The sequence below is a fragment of the Salmo salar genome, chromosome 15 (assembly GCF_965601325.2).
Source record: "Salmo salar chromosome 15, fSalSal1, whole genome shotgun sequence".
Classification (NCBI taxonomy): domain Eukaryota; kingdom Metazoa; phylum Chordata; class Actinopteri; order Salmoniformes; family Salmonidae; genus Salmo; species Salmo salar.
In genome coordinates, this window is record NC_138305.1 from 66,621,813 (window position 1) to 66,643,011 (window position 21,199).

Below are 21,199 nucleotides of genomic sequence, written 5' to 3' on the forward strand. Positions count from 1 at the left end.
GACATGTCTGGTGAGTATGCAAGCTATGGACACTTTCAGCTTACAGGAATTGTATACAGATGCTTGCGACGTGGGGCTGTGCATTATCATGCTGAAACACGAGGTGATGGCAGCGGATGAATGGCACGACAATGGGCCTCAATCTCATCACGGTATCTCTGTGCATTCAAATTCCCATCAATAAAATGCATTGTGTTTGTTGACAGTAGCTTATCCCTGCCCATAACTTAACCCCACCGCCGCTATGGGGCACTCTGTTCACCACGTTGACATCAGCAAACCGCTCGCCCACACGACACCATAGATGCTGCCTGCCATCTGCCCGGTACAGTTCAAACCGGGATTCATCCGTGAAGAGCACACTTCTCCAACGTGCCAGTGGCCATTGTTAATGAGTATTTGCCCACTGAAGTCGGTTACGACGCCAAACTGCAGTAAGGTCAAGTCCTTGGACGACGAGCACGCAGACAAGCTTCCCTGAGACAGTTTCTGACAGTTTGTGCAGAAATTCTTTGGTTGTGCAAACCCACAGTTTCATCAGCTGTCTGGGAGGCCGATCTCAGACGATCCCGCAGATAAATAAGCCGGATGTGGAGGTCCTGGGCCGGTGTGGTTACAAGTGGTCTGTGGTTTTGAGGCAAGTTGGAAGTACTGCCAAATTCTATAAAACTATGTCAGAGGTGGCTTATGGTAGAGAAATTAACATTTAATATCTGGCAACAGCGCTGGTGGACATTCCTGCAGTCAGCATGCCAATTTCACGCTCCCTCAAAACTTGAGACATCTGTGGCATTGTGTTCTGTGACAAAACTGCACATTTTAGTGTGGCCTTTTATTGTCCCCAGCACAAGGTGTACTTGTGTAATGATCATGCTGTTTAATCAACTTCTTGATATTGCACACCTGTCAGGTGGATGGATTAACTTGGCAAAGAAGAAATGCTCACTAAAAGGGATGTAAACTAATTTGTGCACAAAATTTGAGAGAACTAAGGTTTTTGTGCACATGGACAATTTCTGGGATCTTTTATTTCAGCTCATGAAACCAACACTTTACATGTTGCGTTTATATTTTTGTTTAGTATATTTCAACTCCACTTTGTCCTTCTGATCTCCTCTCACTGACAACTGCCATCATCAATCCATTGAGTCAGGACCCTGAAGGGCACAATCAATTCATGTTGTTAATTTTTTATTGTTTTTTTAACTGGTGCCTCCTGTCTTCTTCTGAGCAATGGGAAACCTTGACGTAAACTTATTTTCCCAGAAAAATTACTAATATTGAATCAATATGTCACCTAAGTTGAACAAATCTCGATCATCTCTTTGATAACAAAATTACTCTTCACCTTGCTTGACCTTGAATAAGGGCACAGACACTTCACCAAACCACTTCCATTACGCACACACACAAATGCACCCACAAACCCACACTTCTACTGTACAATCAGACACATACTTACTTCCATGATCACATAATGATCAGGACAAACACATAGGAGCACTGTGAACTAGGATTCATTCACTAACCCCTGCAATTAATTTACCTTCGCGTCAGGGCTGAGACGAACATCACAATACGATGTTATGCTTGAGTCACTCCCTCCCAACGGCGGGAGCCTTTTAATGGTATTACACCACCCAGGGGACAAGACCTTCTCTTGTTCATACAGACATTATCATTAATCTTACAAGACAAGGAGAGAGACCACACACTGGCCTAATTGGTGCACGCTGTTAATTGGCCTGTATCATGTTACCTTAATCAATAAAGAGATTTTAAATGCAAGGATCAAAATTAAGAGTGTTGAAGTGTGGTGTGACAAATAAACTACCGGGAAAGTAGACTAGAATGCTTCTCACAAAAACAGATTCGAATACCACTGCAGTTATCCCAATTACATCAAAGCAAAGTGGCTAATGGAATTGATAGGACATAGTGTATCGAACACTGATGTCTTGGGATAGGTAGGAGACCCAGATTAATACTCCTCAGAGAAAGCAGTAACTCGTCTCATCACTCCTGATGATGCCCCACCATCCTCTTGAGTGACTAACACACTGTGCATCTCTGTGTGGAAGGCCGTGCGCGCACATGCATCTCTGTGTGTGGGTGGGTCACCTTTCGGCAGGGCTGTCGGGCTCGATGAAACGGATGACTGGGGGAGCGGACAGGGTCTCTGTGGCAAAGACACCCCCCTGCAGCTGAACCCCAAACCCTAGGAGTGGATCCCCCCTCAGGACGACGTCGCTGGTCTCCACGTGAACAACCTTACCCCCAGGGCCCACTGAGCTGGATGCTAGGGACACTGGTAGGGGGGTTGGATGGATAGGAGGAAGTGAGAAAGAAAAAATGGTTAGAGTGAAAAGAGCGCGAGAGAGAGAAAGGGAAAGTGAGTGTTCGAGAGTGAAAAGAAGAGAGTGAGTCAGCTATCAGTCTTTCCATCAGTCATCTTAGTCTACGTCAGTGATCCGTCATCAGAGCGGTCACCACTTTGACGAGGGGAGGCAGGGTAAATTCTCAAACTATTATAAAACGCTGTTATGAATTCACATGAAAAAAAAACAATCCACATACACGAGCTCTTGTGCTCCTTACTCCGCTGGCATCTCTTGTGTGTAGTGCTATGGGGGCTTGTCGGGGCGACGGGGGGGATGGCGCAGGGCAGGGTGCTGCTGCCCTGACTGCTGCTGTACCCTGAGGTGGCTGTAGAGGAAGGGGAGAAGCCACCACACACCAGAGCTGAAAGGAAACATGCTCATAACATCAAACCAATGCAAAGAGAAATCCCCTTCAAGGTAGAATAATGCAACTCGCCACGACCTGTAACTCCACGTGGTCTACATATGATGCTAATACAAAGTCAATGATATCATATCATTGGGATCATATCTAGGATCATTAACCCAAAAAATTACTGATGATCAACAGCAACTCAAAATACATACGTGCAACAAGGAAATATATACTGTACTATACCCAGCAGCATATTCACACATTCCAACTTACGTTTGCAGTGGTCCTGCTGGTTGAGCTGGTGGCTGGGACTGCTCCATGTCTTGCAGTGTTGGGTGTGGCTGTAGTTGGCAGTGGGCTCCCAGTGGTGAAGGTTGCTTTTCTGTACTTTCACTACGGCCACAAATAAACAAAACGACATTTAATAATTGTTTATTAGGAAAATATTAGGAAAACCTGGGGCATCAGGTAGCCTAGTGGTTAGAGCGTTGGGCCAGTAACCGAAAGGTTGCTAGATCGAATCCCCGAGCTGACAAGGTAAAAATATGCCGTTCTGCCCCTGAACAAGGCAGTTAACCCACTGTTCCTAGGCCGTCATTGAAAATAATAATTTTTTCTTAACTGACTTGCCTAGTTAAATAAAAGGTAAAAAAAATAAAAAAAATAAAAATAAAAAAAAAATCACTAATAAAAAATAAAATCACACAAAAAAAATTCTCTCTGCTCATGCATGGCAATGCGCTCTACCCATGAAACCCTGCTTTCCTTTCCATGTCTAAATTTACTCCACACAGAGCCTGCAGGATAACACCATGCAGAGTAATTGATATTTAATGTTGTTTTCTTCATGGTACGCTAGATAATCCTGTGGTATAATGTATTTTTGTCAACACAGGAAAATCGGTGAAACACATTTAATTGAATTAATTGAATGGAGCAAAGAACGACAGAATGGCTGATCTTCCTTTTTTAAGTTCATTAACAAGCTTCAACAAAGCTGCATGGAGATTGGAGAGCATTTAAACATTTCACTTTGGAAGAAAGAAAAATAAACTGTTTAAAAAACACTGTCAGGTCAGTCAGAACTGACTCTCACTGAGCTAATACTGCCTTGAGTAAAGAGAGGACATGCCATGAGAATCTGCCTTCAGTGAACACAGCTGAAACCCAAAAAGCTGATTGCAGATAATGCCTCTGTCATGATGATAAGGCATTTCTCACCTCTCTCCTGATTGGCAGGCCAATACTGAACAATTGAGCGTGAGATGTCAGTGTCAAACCTGAGGATAAATGGTCTACATACAAAGGTTCGGCTTGCTCCTAGCAGAACTCGGCTAGGTAAAGCGACAGTCTGTGCTCGCATATTCCCTAAAGACCTTCGCTTGAAAAACAAGAAAAAGGATGAAATATTACTGTTGTTTGTCCCTGCTAATACAACGTAGCAACAACATTTGAATGATTTTTTTATTTTACCTTTATTTGACTAGGCAACTCAGTTAAGAACAAATTCTTATTTACAATGACAGCCTACCCCGGCCAAACCAGGACGATGCTGGGCCAATTGTGCGCCACCCTATGGGACTTCCAATCGTGATAGAGCCTGGATTCGAACCAGGGACTGTAGTGATGCCTCTTGCACTAAGATGCAGTGCCTTAGACCGCTGCGCCACTCGGGAGCCCTAGACAGAAACACTTCCTGAAATTAGTCAGAATTAAGAAATCTGTCATTCATTTTGACATTTTTACAGAAGAGGTCTTAGTCGCACAATTTTACATCTCACTAAGATGTTTGGTGCAGTATTTCTCAAGTGAAAATGTTTGCATTGAAACTAGTCGTCTCTCGTTAAATGACAACACTTCATGTTTCCACTACTACTAGAAGTAGTACTGTTGATCAAGTAGTAAATTTCAACAACAACAACACAAATTGTGAGCACGTACAGCCCCAAAAAAACCTGCCTAAGACCAAAACATCACAAAATGTAAAATATGCAAAAACTGTTTTGACTGGTAAGCTTTATTCGGTTGGGTGAAAGGTTCATGTGATTGGAGACAGATGCCACACAATTAAGCAATATGCCCCAAGGAGGTGTGGTATATGGCCAATATACCACAGCTAAGGGATGTTCTTTGTATGACACAACGCAGAGTGCCTGGACACAGCTCTTAGCCGTGGTATATTGGCCATATATCACAAACCCCCAGGTGCCTTATTGCTATTATAAACTGGTTACCAATGTAATTAGAGCAGTAAAAATAAATGTTTTGTCAAACCCATGGTATACGTTCTGATATACCATGGCTGTCAGCCAATCAGCACTCAGGGCTTGAACCACACAGTTTATAACAGAGAATAATGACTGGTCTGAAATGTTCCACTTTTTTGATTGCATTTACAGTGTCGATAGACTTGATTCCTTTTACAAATGATTTGTATTCTTAAATGCTATAAAGCACAGGTTATAGCCTAAAGATAAAGTATTGGCTGTTATTTTCAACGTATTAAAACCAAATTGTTTATGAAACAGTCAATGGAAAAATGTGGAGTTATGCTCCACACTTGAACGCACCCAAACCTTGCAGCTATATTTAACGAGGAGAATTACACATGAAAGTAATCCTCAGTGTTCCATTTGTACAGTCTTAATCTGTGACAGCCTCCCCCCTCACATGGAAGGATTTGCAGGAAACATGTTAATACACTTCATGACCAAAAGTCTGTGGACACCCACTCATCAAACATCTCATTCCAAATCATGGGCTTTAATATGGTGTTGGTCCCCAACTATAACAGCCTCCACTCCTCAAGGAAGGCTTTCCACTAGATGTTGGAACATTGCTGCAGGTACTTGCTTCCATTCAGCCACAAGAGCATTAGTGAGGTCGGGCACTGATGTTAGGCGATTAGGCCTGGCTAGCAGTCAGTGCTCCAATTCACCCCAAAGGTGTACGATGGGGTTGAGGTCAGGACTCTGTGCAGGACAGTCAAGTTCTTCCACACCGACCTCGTCAAACCATTTCTGTATGGACCACTCTTTGTGCACGGGGTCATTGTCATGCTGAAACAGGAAAGGGCCTTCCCCAAACTGTTGCCTCAAAGTTGGTAGCACAGAATTGTCTAGAATGTCATTGTTTGCTGTAGCGCTACGATTTCCCTTCACTGGAACTAAGGGGCCTAGCCCGAACCATGAAAAACAGCCCCAGATTATTATTCCTCCCCCATCAAACTTTGCAGTTGGCACTATGCATTGGAGCAGGTAGCGTTCTCCTGGCATCATCCAAACCCAGATTCAACCGTCAGACTGCCAGATGGTGAAGCGCGATTCATCATTCCATTGAACGCGTTTCCACTGTTCCAGAGTCCAATGGCCACGAGCTTTACACCATTTCAGCAGACGCTTGGCATTGCACATGGTGATCTTAGGCTTGTGTGTGGCTGTTTAGCCATGGAAACCCATTTCCATGGCTAAACAGAGGCAGTTGCTTCCAGAGGCAGTTTGGAACTCGGTAGTGAGTGTTGCAACCGAGGACAGACCATTTTTACGCACTACACATTTCAGCACTCGCCAGTCCTGTTCTGTGAGCTTGTGTGGCCTACCACTTTGCGGCTGAGCCGTTGATGCTCCTAGACGTTTCCACTTCACAATAACAGCACTTACAGTTGACCGGGGAAGCTCTAGTAGGGCAGAAATTTGACGAAGTGACTTGTTGGAAAGGTGGCATCCTATGACAGTGCCATGTTTAAAAGTCACTGAGCTCTTCAGTAAGGCCATTCTACTGCCAATGTTTGTCTATGGATATTGCATGGCTGTGTGCTTGATGCTATAAATCTGTCAGCAACGGGTGTGGCTGAAATAGCCGAATCCACTCATTTCAAGGGGTGTGCACATACTTTTGTATCTATAGTGTATAAATCCATGGATGTCTCACAGATTCAGGACACCTAGTTAAGTCCAAGACATCGTAGTATGTCTTATGATGTCACGATTCCCACCGACGGTGGCGCCCCCTCCTGCTCGGGTGGCGCTCGGCGGTCGTCGTCACCGGCCTATTAGCTGCCACCGATTCCCTTTTGCTTTTCCCTGTTTTTATTTTAGACACCTGTGGTCAATTAGCCATTAGAGGGGCTATTTAGTTTAGCTGGCCCACTCCTTGTCGTGCGGGATTAATTGTTGTTATCGACTGTCTTGTTCGTGTCGGCTTGGCATTGTCGCACCTTGTATTTATTCCCCTGTGTTTTGGGAACTTTGTTTTCTTCATTCAAAGTGTTATTAAAAAACAACACTACCTGTGCTCGTTGCTTCCTGCGCCTCATTCCTAACAACACGACTACCAACGCCGTTACATATGAATGCATGTAGGTAAACCCCAAACTCTTTTCAAACGTCCACATTGGTCTCAGGTAGAAGTTGTCATTATAACCCTTTTCTATCCCCTATGCCTAATCATAAGAAGTGACAAGATGTCTGACCCTGGCTCATTAGTTAGGGTCAACTTCCATTTCACTCTGTGGTCCTGTAAACGTTTGGCTCCTGCAGCTTAGAGATAAAACTCACCTAGAGGAGCACTTTAAGAACTCTATTTCCTATCTTTACTGAGGAAGAGAAACGGCTAATATTTTTGTTGCCATATCAGTCTTACTAAATCCCCCCGCGAGGATTAGACAAATTGCATTTTATGATCACGTATAATACCCAAATTGTATGTATCATTAAAATATAATGTTGTCGTTGTGGCATTTCATTTCAATAATGAATCTACATCTAGTTCAAGTTTGAAGGACATAAAAAAAAGACATTTTATAAGCATAAATAAAAAGTCAGTCAAACACTTCCGGATTAGTTTTCATTATCTTGAGTACATGCATTGGTTAGTGATACAGTCCAACTCCATTAGGTAGTGGGGGTCTCGCTAATGACTCCACAATATTTATTTTTCAAAACAACCATAAGAACCGTACACTAAAGCAAAGACGCTCACCACAGATAAGACAGCTACTGTAGTTAAGACTAAGCCACAGCATACTTCTTCTATGCTCCTGAATCCTGCTTACGAGCAAAAATTAAAGCAGGAAGCATCAGTGACTAGACCAATAAAACAGTGATCAGATGAAGCAGATGCTATGCTACAGGACTGTTTTGGTAGCACAGACTGGAATATATTCCGGGATTCATCCGATGGCATTGAGGAGTACACCACATCAGTCATTCGCTTCATCAATAAATGCATTGATGACGTCGTCCCCACAGTGACCGTATGTACCCCAACCAGAAGCCATGGATTACAGGCAACATCCGCACTGAGCTAAAGGCTAGAGCTGCCGCTTTCAAGGAGCGGGACTCTAACCCGGAAGCTTATAAGAAATCCCGCTATGCCCTCCGACGAACCATCAAACAGGCAAAGCATCAATACAGGACTAAGATCGAAGCGTACTACACCGGCTCTGCGTTCGTCGGATGTGGCAGGGCTTGCAAGCAATTACAGACTACAAAGGGAAGCACAGCCGAGAGCTGCCCAGTGACACGAGCCTACCAGACGAGCTAAACTACTTCAATGCTCGCTTCGAGGCAAATAACACTTAAACATGCATGGGAGCACCAGCTGTTTGGGCAGACTGTGATCATGCTCTCCGCAGCCGATGTGAGAAAGACCTTTAAACAGGTCAACAATCACAAGGCCGCAGGGCCAGATGGACTTCCAGGATGTGTACTGCGAGCATGCACTGACCAACTGGCAAGTGTCTTCACTGACATTTTCAACCTCTCCCTGTCCGAGTCTGTAATACCAACATGTTTTAAGCAGACCACCATAGTGCCTGTGCCCAAGAACACTAAGGTAACCTGCCTAAATGACTACCGACCCGTAGCACTCACGTCTGTAGCCATAAAGTGCATTGAAAGACTGGTCATGGCTCACATCAACACCATTATCCCAGAAACCCTAGACCCACTCCAATTTGCATACCGCCCCAACATATCCACAGAGGATGCAATCTCTATTGCACTCCACACTGCCCTTTCCCACCTGGACAAAAGGAACACCTACGTGAGAATTCTATACATTGACTACAGCTCAGCGTTCAATACCACAGTGCCCTCAAAGCTCATCAATAAGCTAAGGACCCTGGTACTAAACACCTCCCTCTGCAACCGGATCCTGGACTTCCTGACGGACTGCCCCCAGGTGGCAAGGTTAGGTAACAACACATCTGCCACGCTGATCCTCAACACAGGGGCCCCTCAGGGGTTCGTGCTCAGTTCCCTCCTGTACTCCTTGTTCATTCAGGACTGCACGGCCAGGCATGATTCCAACACCATCATTAAGTTTGCCGATGACAAAACAGTGGTAGGCCTGATCACCGACAACGACGAGACAGCCTATTGGGAGGATGTCAGAGACCTGGCCGTGTGGTGCCAGGACAACCTCTCCCTCAATGTGATCAAGACAAAGGAGATGATTGTGGACTACAGGAAAAAGAGGACTGAGCACATCCCCATTCTCATCGACGGGGCTGCAGTGGAGCAGGTTGAGAGCTTCAAGTTCCTTGGTGTCCACATCACCAACAAACAAACATGGTCCAAGCACACCAAGACAGTTGTGAAGAGGGCACAACAAAACCTATTCCCTCTCAGGAGACTGAAAAGATTTGGCATGGGTCCTCAGATCCTCAAAACAGCTGCACCATCGAGAGCATCCTGACTGGTTGCATCACTGCCTGGTATGGCAACTGCTCGTCCTCCGACCGCAAGGCACTACAAAGGGTACTGTGTACGGCCCAGTACATCACTGGGGCCAAGCTTCCTGCCATTCAGGACCTCTATACCAGGCAGTGTCAAAAATTGTCAAAGACTCCAGCCACCCTAGTCATAGACTGTTCTCTCTGCTACTGCATGGCAAACAGTACCGGAGCGCCAAGTCTAGGTCCAAGAGGCTGTTAAACAGCTTCTACCCCAAGCCATAAGACTCCTGAACATTTAATCAAATGGCTGCCCAGATTATTTGCATTTCCCCCCCTTTTACACCGCTGCTACTCTCTGTTGTTATCATCTATGCATAGTCACTTTAATAACTCTACATGTACATATTACCTCAACTAACCGGTGCCCCCGCACATTGACTCTGTATCGGTACCCCCCTGGATATAATCTTGCTATTGTCATTTTACTGCTGCTCTTTAATTACTTGTTACTTTTATTTCTTATCCGTATTTTTTAAAACTGCATTGTTGGTTAGGGGCTCGTAAGTAAGCATTTCACATTAAGGCCTACACCTGTTGTATTCAGCACATGTAAATAATACAATTTGATTTGATAGTTCTACCACACATCGGTTTCAGTGATCCCTTCCAGCTTCACATGCTAAGAAACCACCTCAAACCGTTGGGCCAGATAGAAGCCTGGAAAATAACACGGCATGAACCATCCCAGAGAGGTGTGTGTGTGTGTTTGTGGGTGCGTAGCTTGCAACTATGCATAAGAGGCCGGCGGTCTACCCCAGGGCACAAGGCTTGCCTCCCAGCACTCTCCACACTCAGCGTGATTCACAGAATATGGGAGGAGGCAGCAAACCCTCTGCAGTCCCTTTAAAGCAGCAGCAGTTAACAAAGGTCACCATGTAGGGGTGTGAATATGCTGAAAACGCAGTTTATCTGGATTGTGTCTGCTGGGTTACACAGTGCCTTCAGAAAGTATGCCCACCCCTAGACTTTTTTAACATTTTGAATTTGTAATTAATTCAATTGAGATTTTGCGTCACTGGCATCTACACAATACCCTATAATGTAAAAGTAGAATCATGTTTTCTGAATTTTTTACAAATGAATTAAAATAATAAGTTGCATGGACTCACTCTGTGTGCATTAATAGTGTTTAATATTATTTCTGAATGACTACCTCATCTCTGTACCCCAAACATACAATTATCTGTAAAGCCCCTCAGTCGAGCAGTGAATTTCAAACAAAGATACAATCCCAAAGACCATGGAGGTTTTCCAATGTCTCGATAAATAAGGTCACCTATCGATATATATATATTTTTTTTAAAGCAGACTGAATATCCCAATTACACTTTGGATGATGTATCAATACATCCAATCACTACAAAGATACAGGTGTCCTTCCTAACTCAGTTGCTGGTGAGGAAGGGATCCGCTCAGGGATTTCACCCTGAGGCCAATGGTGACTTTAAAAACAGTTACAGAGTGTAATGGCTGTGATAGGAGAAAACTGAGGATGGATCAACAACATTGTAGTTACTCCACAATACTAACCTAAATGACAAAGTGAAAAGAAGGACGCCTGTACAGAATAAAAAAATGTCCACAACATCCATCCTGTTTGCAATAAGGCCCTAAAGTAAAACTGCTAAAAAGGCAATGAACTATATGTTCTGAATACAAAGCATTATGTTGGAGGAAAATCCAACAACACGTCACTGAGTACCACTCTTCATACACTACAAAAGTATGTGGACACCCCTTAAAATTAGTGGATTCAGCTATTTCAGCCACATGTATAAAACTGAGCACACAACCATGCAATGTCTAAACACAAACATTGGCAGTAGAATGGCCTGTACTGAAAAGCTCAGTGACTTTCAATGTGGCATCATCATAGGATGCCACCTTTCCATCAAGTCACTCCGTCAAACTTCTGCCCTACTAGAGCTGCCCATGTCAACTGTAAGTGCTGTTATTATGAAGTGTGAACGTCTAGGAGCAACAACGGCTCAGCAGCAAAGTGGTAGGCCACACAAGCTCACAGAACGGGACCACTGAGTGCTGAAACGCGTAGCCTGTAAAAATTGTCTGTCCTCGGTTACAACACTCACTACCGAGTTCCAAACTGCCTTTTGGAGCAACGTCAGCACAATAACTGTTTGCCGGGAGCTTCCTGAAATGGGTTTCCATGGCCGAGCAGCCACACACAAGCCTAAGATCACCATTCGCAATGCCAAGCGTCGGCTGGAGTGGTGTAAAGGTCATCGCCATTGGACTCTGGAGCAGTAGAAACGCATTCTCTGGAGTGATGAATCACGCTTCACCATCTAGCAGTCCGACGGACGAATCTGGGTTTGGCAGATGCCAGAAAACCTCTACCTGCCCCAATGCATAGTGCCAACTTTAAAGTTTGGTGGAGGGAGGAATAATGGTCTGGGGCTGTTTTCATGGTTCGGGCTAGGCCCCTTAGTTCCAGTGAAGGGAAATCTTAGCGCTACAGCATACAATGACATTCTAGATGATTCTGTGCTTTCAACATTGTGGCATCAGTTTGGAGAAGGCCCTTTCCTGTTTCAGCATGACAATGCCACCATGCACAAAGCGAGGTCCATAGAGAAATGGTTTGTCGAGATCAGTGTAGAAGAACTTGACTGGCCTGCACAGAGCCCTGACCTCAACCCCATCAAAAACCTTCGGGATGAATTGGAACACCGACTGTGAGCCAGGCCTAATCGCCCAACATCAGTGCCAGACTTCGCTAATATCCTTGTGGCTGAATGGAAGCAAGTCCCCGTAGAAATGTTCCAACATCTAGTGGAAAACCTTCTTAGAAAAGTGGAGGCTGTAATAGTGTCACGTCCTGACCAGCAGAGGGAGTAATTGTATTAGTTTTGATCAGGGCGTGGCAGAGGGTTTGTGTTGTGTATGCATTTCTATGTTCTGTCTAGTTTAGTTTTTCTATGTTTAGGATTGGGTGTTGGACTCTCAATTGGAGGCAGGTGTTTCTAGTTGCCTCTGATTGACAGTCCTATATAGAGGTGTGTGTTTGGTTTGGTTATTTTGTGGGTAGTTGATTTTGCACTGCTGTATGTAAGTACCTAGCCTGTAAAACTGTCGGTCTGTCGTTCTCTTTTGTTTATTGTTTTTTCATGTTCACGTGTATTGAATAAATTATCATGATGAACACGCAACCCGCTGCGTATTGGTCCACCTTTTCTGACAGTGATTTTAACATATCGTCAGATGAAGGAGAAGACTGTTATAAATAGAAGCAAAGGGGGACCAACTCCATATTATGATTTTGGAATAAGATGTTCTACGCGCAGGTGTCCACATACCATGTAGTTTGTTTTCAAGAACGGTGGCGTCTGCATCATGTTATGGGTATGCTGGTCATCGGCAAGGACTAGGGAATTTTTTTAGATAAAAATAAACGGAATAAAGCTAAGTACAGGAAAAATCCTACAGGAAAACATGGTTCAGTGTGCTTTCTAACAGACACTGGGAGACAAATTCACCTTTCAGCAGGACAATAACCTAAAACATAAGGACAAATATACACTGATTTACTTACCAAGATGACATTGAATGTTCCCGAGTGGTCTAGTTACAGCTTTGACTTAAATTGGCTTAAATCTATGGCAAAAACTTGAAAATGGCTGACTAGCAATGATCAACAACCAACTTGGCAGAGATTGAAGAATGGAAAAAATGATCAATGTGCAAATACTGTAAAATCCAGGTGTGCAAATCTCTTAAGAGACTTACCCAGAAAGATTCACTGACAAATGTATTCTTACATGTATTGACTCAGGGGGGTGAATACTAACAGTACCAGTCAAAAGTTTTGGACACACCTACTCATGCAAGGGTTTTTCTTTATTTGTACTATTTTCTACATTGTAGAATAATAGTGAAGACATCAAAACTATGAAATAACACATATGGAATCATGTAGTAATCAAAAAAGTGTTAATATCTAAACATATTTTAGATTTGAGATTCTTCAAAGTCGCCACCCTTTGGCTTGATGACAGCTTTGCACACACTTGGCATTCTCTCAACCAGCTTCATGAGGTAGTCACCTGGAATGCTTTTCCAACAGTCTTGAAGGAGTACCCACATATGCTGAGCACTTGCTGCTTTTTCTTCACTCTGCGGTCAAACATATCCCAAATATTCTCAATTGGGTTGAGGTTGGGTGATTGTGGAGGCCAGGTCATCTGATGCAGCACTCAATCACTCTCCTCCTTTGTCAAACAGCCCTTACAGAGCCTGGTGGTGTGTTTTGGGTTATTGTCCTGTTGAAAAACAAATGATAGTGGGACTAAGAGCAAACCAGATGGGACTACGTATCGCTGCAGAATGCTGTGGTAGCCATGCTGGTTAAGTGTGCGTTGAACTCTAAATGAATCACTGACAGTGTCACCAGCAATGCACCCCCACAGCATCACACCTCCACCTCCATGCTTCACAGTGGGAATCACACATGCGGAGATCATTCGACATGGCGGTTGGAACCAAACATCTCAAATTTTGACAGATTTCCACCGGTCTAATGTTCATTGCTTGTGTTTCTTGGCCCAAGCAAGTCTCTTCTTCCTATTGGTGTCCTTTAGTAGTGGTTCCTTGGTAGCAATTCGAACATGAAGGCCTGATTCACGCAGTCTCTCCTGAACAGTTGATGTTGAGATGTGTCTGTTACTTGAACTCTGGGAAGCATTTATTTGGGTTGCAATTTGAAGTGCAGTTAATTGCAGATTTCTGAGGCTGATAACTAATCCTCTGCAGCAGAAGGAACTCTGGGTCTTCCTTTCCTGTGGCGGTCCTCATGAGAGCCATTTTCATCATGGTGCTGGATGGTTTTTGCAACTATACTTGAAGAAACTTTCAAAGTTCTTGACATTTTCTGTATTGACTGACCTTCATGTAATGAGGAACTGTCGTTTCTCTTTGCTTATTTGAGCTGTTCATACCATGATATGGACTTGGTCTTTTACCAAGTAGGGCTATCTTCTGTATACCAACCCTACCTTGTCACAACACAACTGATTGGCTCAAACGCATTAAGAAGGAAAGAAACTCCACAAATGAACTTTTAACAAGGCACACCTGTTAATTGAAATGCATTCCAGGTGATACCTCATGAAGCTGGTTGAGAGAATGCCAAGAGTGTGCAAAGCTGTCATCAAGGCAAAGGGTGGCTAATTTGAAGAATCTCAAATATAAAATATATTTGGATTTAACACTTTTTTGGTTACTAAATTATTCAATATGTGTTATTTCATAGTTTTGATGTCCTCACTATTATTCTATAATGTAGAAAATAGCAAAAATAAAGAAAAACCCTTGAAGGAGGAGATGTGTCCAAACTTTTGACTGGTACTGTAGGTGAATTAGATATTTCTGTATTTAATTTTCAATACATTTGTAAAAAATCTAAAAACATGTTTTCACTTTGTCATTATGGGGTACTGTATAGATGTGGGGAAAAAAATCTACTCCATTTTGAAGTCATTCTATAACAACAAAATATGGATTAAGTTAAGAGGTACTTTCTGAAGCCACTGTACATAGAAAACTACCTAAAGATTACATAAACAAAGTCCACGGAGGAGGGGAGGAGCGGACGCCTTGGAGAGTGTTGGGATATGGCTCAAGTCCTCTGATGGACTGACCTGTGTCTTGGGGTTTCATGTGAAGTCTGCTCTGATTGGCTGGAAGGATCTCCAATTTGACAATGTCAGAGGTTTGGGCCAATAGCTGTGTGGCCTCCATCAGGGAACAGTGCTCAGTGCTGGTCCCATCTATAGACAGGATGAGATCACCTATATGCAATGCCCCACACCTGAGAGAAAGAGGGGGTAAGAAAGGGACAGACAGAGAGGGATTTGAAAGGAGAAAAGCTTATCACATTTATTCTAAAGCTACTCAATTTTCATGCAAAATATTCATGCAAAATATATGGTCTCTTTGGTGCTCAAGTAAAAAGTGAGACATTGTTTGTGACAGGTGGCTTGCCTCACCTTTCCACCACACTGGCTTGTTTGATCTTGTCGATGACGATGACCTGTTTGTTCCTGTACACAGCAGTAGCCAGGCTGACACCCAGACTGGCTGCAGGACACTTCACTATCTCCACCAGTAGGGGGCCAGAGGCCTGCTGCACTGACTCTGAGAGACACAGACATACACAACATCAGGGGGGAATATCCATAGTACTGTAGCAAATTGACGAGGTCGCTTGGTGTTGGGTTAAGGTTGCTACAGTACAAAGTGACGAAATTGGAAATGTGAGCAAGACAATGGAGCTGATCGTGGATTACAGGAAAAGGCGGGCCGAACAGGCCCTCATTAACATGGACGGGCTGTAGTAGAGTGGGTCGAGAGTTTCAAGTTCCTTGGTGTTCACATCACCAACAAATTATCATGGTCCAAACATACCAAGACAGTCGTGAAGAGGGTACAACAAAACCTTTTCCCCCTCAGGAGACTGAAAAGATTTGGCATGGGTCCCCAGATCTTCAAAATGTTCTACAGCTGCACCATCAAGAGCATCCTGACTGATTGCATCACCGCCTGGTATGGAAACTGCTCGGGCATCGGTACGGCACTACAGATGGTAGTGCGAAATGCCCAGTACATCACTGGGGCTAAGCTTCCTGCCATCCAGGACCTACACAATAGGCAGTGTCAGAGGAAAGCCCTTAAAATTGTCAGAGACTCCAGTCACCCAAGTTATAGACTGTTCTCTCTGCTACCGCACGGCAAATGGTACCGGAGCGCCAAGTCTAGGACCAAAATGCTCCTCAACAGCTTCTACCCCCAAGCCATAAGACTGCTGAACAATTAATAAAATCGCCACTGGCCAATTTACATTGACACACACCCCTCCCCTCTTTTTTTACACTGCTGCTACCTGCTGTTTATTATCTATGCATAGTCACTTCCCCCCCACCTACATGTACAAATTACCTCAACTAACCTGTACCCCCGCACAATGACTCAGTACCGGTGCCCCTGGTATATAGCCTCGTTATTGTTATTCTTATTGTGTTACTTTTTATTATACATTTTATTTTAGTCTACTTGGTAAATATTTTCTTAACTCTTCTTGAACTGCACTGTTGGTTAAGGGCTTGTAAGTAAGCATTTCATGGCAAAGTCTACACTTGTTGTATTCGGCGCATATGACAAATAGAGTTTGATTTGATACACATTTACTTTTTCTTATGGTGGAAAAAATGCAAGATGATGTTATAATAGTTTTATTGCATCAAATGGTTGTTTTATGCAAATTAATAGAGGATTCTTATAACTATTGTGTGTGTGTGTTCTACTGAGGATGGGCCTCTGGGAAATAACACTGACAGGAGATTTACGATGTCTTCTGGGTGATAAAACCTAAAGAGCATTCCAGAGCATGAGTTAATGTTTCTGTTCTATACCGTACCAGGGAGACATGGCTCCAGTATGGAGTTGGGGGGCCAGACACTGGTCTCTACTGTACACAATGAAAACTGTTGACACAGCATATACTGTCTGCTATGAATTATAGGTGTCTTTCATACAAATCTTAACCTTGTGACCCATTCTATACATCTGTTGTTCGTCATGTAGGTTGAAAGGGGTGTATCTTGGCTATAAAATACCTTTGTACTTTTGTCTCGGGGCTCTCAACGAATCGTCTGAGCGTGAATCGTTGACCAGCCATCATTATTGTAGAGCAGTCAATCAATTCACTTTGTATGTGTGCATTGTATTGACCTGCTCCCTTATTAATATGTGATTAAAGATTTAGTTGAAGTATAACTCTGACTTGTGTGATAAGTTTGTCTCACCTCATTTGACAGTAAAGAAATTAACCACCACACTCTTCATTATCTCCTCTCTCTAAACTGAAAAACCCATTATATTCTTTCAGGGGGCATTTGGTTTGATGATGATGCTCTCCAAATATATTTGAAACAAGGATATTCCCTTTAACCTCAACCCACCTCACTTAACACTCAACTATGGCAGTACAGAGGTCAATCTGTCTCAGCTGATGACATATGAGACAACCTATCCAGCGATACAGAGAATCGACAGTGCTAGGGGCTTGCAGCGCAACGGAAACGTCCGCTTGTCTGAGACATTGTATGGGACTTATGTACAACCTTGTCCTGCCTCGGGAGTGTCATTATGCCTGGGAAGTGTCATCGTACCAGAGGAGTGTCCCAGACCCGGGCTGACTAACCCAGGCATGACTGTCACTGATTTATATAGCTGTACTGAGGGGCATGTGCTGCTTGCCAGATGAAGGTAGTAAAATCATTTTCATATTGGAGGAGAACAGACTGAAGGTCTATTTGACATTTGACCTCACCAAACGGATACAATCTCTGTCCTCAACATTCTGTATCCTTCTGAGGGGCTCGCTCTAAAGCAAGAACGTCTGTCTGTCTCAGAAAGCACTAGTGTTAACTAGGACTAATTCGGGTATATGAAAGCCTAGATCTCCATTTGCTTTTTAACTTAATTAAGAAAAAGAAAATAATTAGACGCAACCCACAAAATATATATATATTTTTTAAATCACCCTAAACCTCCGGATGGTTTGTCTGTATACTTCCATACAATATAGAGTAGACTTCCATATTGGAATTATTCAAGTATATTTATCGATTGCATGTATGTACCTGCTGTACCATTCCTACTCAGTGTTTTTGGAGCCGTGTGAATCCTGGGGTTGTGTCTTGTGCAGACAAAACTCTAATACATTCTTGTGGAACTGACACATTATTTACCCTCAGAGCGATGTTGCCCGGCCTGCCGTATTCTCACATATTCCCCTCCGCCAGGCGTGTGTGTGCTCACCCATGAGGGAGACATCATACTCAATCAGGAACAGGGCTTCCTGGCTACACTGCATCAGCATAGTCAGAGCGTCAGCATGCTTCTCTCGGTTTAAGGGCATCCCGCCTATGCTCAGCACACGGTCACCAGCCTTCAGTGTGCCCTCTCTGGTAAAGAGATGGGGGGGGGGATTGAAAAAAGAGAGAAAGGAGAGAGAAGAGAGAGAAAGTGTATGTAAAGGAGGGCAGTGAATATAGGCACTCAGTCCACACAGGCACATCAGATGGCCATCTTTCTGTTTGCTGTCTCTGGAAAAAAATAACAATTTCAAAAGGAAAGAAAGAAAGGGGAAGAAGGCGGTGTTTTGTACTCTCTCTGGTAAAAGAGAGATTCTATCTCTGACCGTTCGGGAAATGAACAAACATAAATAATATCAATATATTCTCTCATGGTGTACACTATACTCACCATGTCTTTTCTTGCTATACAAAAGTTATGTTGCCCTCAATATTCTGAGAAATCTTGGACAGTACAGTACAGCATACAGTTAATTAGTCCCTAGCCTTAGGAGGAAGCTTGCCCTTTATACTGTGAAAGTGGGTTTAACATTAATGCATGACTGCATTTCCATAGGTCTTTGAGGCAACGCGCATCCCTACATCTTTTCAATGGCATTTGCAATGAAACAAATGGCAAAGGAGCAAACCAGGGTCAGCAAGCTATAAAGATTGCATACAGATCCATACACTGACTGAAAACAAGGCACTCCAGAGCATCTTAAATCACTTACTAAGTGCTATTTCTAGGCATAAGTAAGTCAGTCAGGGTCTCAAGTCACTGTTAGTTCGGATAGTAGAATATACAATGTGCAATTTCAAAATTTGGTAGTAAATCAGCAGTTTTCCTATTGGTATGTCAGTCAATGAAGGCAGTCAATTAGCCCATGTCAGCTAACATTCTATAGATTGCATGACTGAATTACTGACCGGAAGGCAAGGCACTGGCACAGGCGCCCCGACCTCCGGGGGCCCCATTGATTTTGTTCGTCACTCTCACTCTGTCACGGCTGTCGTTGGTAGAAATGGAGGACCAAAACACAGCAGGTACGTGAATGCTCATCTTGATTTTTAATTATCTTCAAAAATGAACATACAAAATAACAAAAACGAACAACTAACAAACAGTCTGGCAAAGCAAAGCTCAACACAGAACAATCACCCACAAATCACACACACAAACACACCCTAATATATGGGACTCTCAATCAAAGGCAGATAGACAACACCTGCCTTCAACTGAGAGTCCCAACCCCAATTAACCAAACATAGAAACACACACACCAGACTAACCATAGAATACAAACACATAGACCATCCACCAAAAACCCGGAAATACTAAATCAAACACCCTTTACACAAACACACCACCCCGAACCACATAAAACAAATACCCTCTGCCACGTCCTGACCAAACTACAAAACAATTAACCTTATACTGGCCAGGACGTGACACACTCATATCACATAAACATGGCGTAAGTCATGGCAAAATGTGTAGAATTGCAGGAAATTTGCTTTAAAACAAACATTTCCTCTCTCAACTCCAAATTAAAAGATGGCGCTGCAGTGGATAACGGCCGTTTCATGAGCTCCTGACCAATTCTGCTATTTTGTGTTAATTTATGCTGATCTTAGCTTTTTTACATAATGTCTCCGCCATCACCTCCTATGATGGAAAAAGGCTTTTGGACATCAGAACAGCGATCACTAATCTTGATTTGGATGAAGAGCTCTACTTCAACAAGTCACAGCTTTTCTGCTTACTCCGGACCAGACCCTAATCAATGGGACTTGAAAGAGGAAGAGGCGCCGAAAAAGAGGCAGGCTGCCTCCTAACGAGTTTATGTCTGCGAACAAATAGACCGCCATTGCCCTCTGTTCTGTTGGGGAATGTGCAGTCACTGGAGAAAAAACTGGATGAACTCCATTCGAGACTATCCTATCAACAGGACCTGATGAACTGTAATATTCTATGCTTCTCAGAGTCTTGGCTGAACAAGGACATGGATAATGCATATGTCGCGTGTTTCTATATGCATCGTCTAGACCGGGCGGCAACCTCGGGTAAAAACTCAAACAGGAGGAACCAGTGACGCTCTCAATACGGAAATAGACCAATAAAGCAGATGCTAAGTTAGCACAGACTGGAATATGTTCCGTGAGTCACCGGCTTCATACAGTAACTGCATCGACAACGTCATCCCCACAGTGACCATACGTACATAACCCAACCACAAGCCTTGGATTACAGGCAACATCTGCACTGGGCTAAAGGCTAGAGCTGCCTCTTTCAAGGAGTGGGACACTAATCTGGACACTTATAAGAAATCGCGCTATGACGAGCCATCAAAACAGGAAAAGCATCAATACAGGACTAAGATTAAATCCTACTACGCCGGCTCTGATTCTCGTCGGATGTGGCATGGCTTGCAAACTACCACGGATTACAAAGGGAATCCCAGCTGCGAGCTGCCTAGTGACGCAAGCCTACCAGACAAGCTAAATGCCTATGCTCACTTCGAGGCAAACACTGAATCATGAATGAGAGCACCAGCTGTTCCGACGACTGTGTGATCTCGCTCTTCGTAGCTGATATGAGTAAGACCTTTAAATATGTTAACATTCACAAGGCCGCAGGGCCAGACGGATTACCAGGATGCGTACTCAGAGCATGTGCTGATCAAGGACATCAACCACCCGAGCCACTGCCTGTTCACCCCGCTATTATCCAGAAGGCGAGGTCAGCACATGAGCATCCAAGCTGAGACCGAGAGACTGAAAAACAGCTTCTATCTCAAGGCCATCATACTGCTAAATAGCCATCTCCAGCACATCAGAGGCTGCTGCC

General features: G+C 43.7%; 1 protein-coding gene across 1 annotated transcript in view; it reads right to left on the bottom strand.

Annotated features, from left to right (window-relative positions):
• LOC106571855 (glutamate receptor-interacting protein 2) overlaps positions 1–21,199 on the bottom strand; it is a 71,475-nt gene that overhangs the window by 12,630 nt on the left and 37,646 nt on the right. Inside the window, exons 7-12 of the mRNA XM_014145351.3 lie at positions 18,314–18,459; positions 15,481–15,628; positions 15,133–15,302; positions 3,010–3,129; positions 2,578–2,742; positions 2,122–2,308 (exon numbers count right to left, since the gene is read on the bottom strand). Coding sequence (XP_014000826.1) covers positions 2,122–2,308; positions 2,578–2,742; positions 3,010–3,129; positions 15,133–15,302; positions 15,481–15,628; positions 18,314–18,459 — 936 coding nt within the window. The remainder of the gene's footprint in view (positions 1–2,121; positions 2,309–2,577; positions 2,743–3,009; positions 3,130–15,132; positions 15,303–15,480; positions 15,629–18,313; positions 18,460–21,199) is intronic.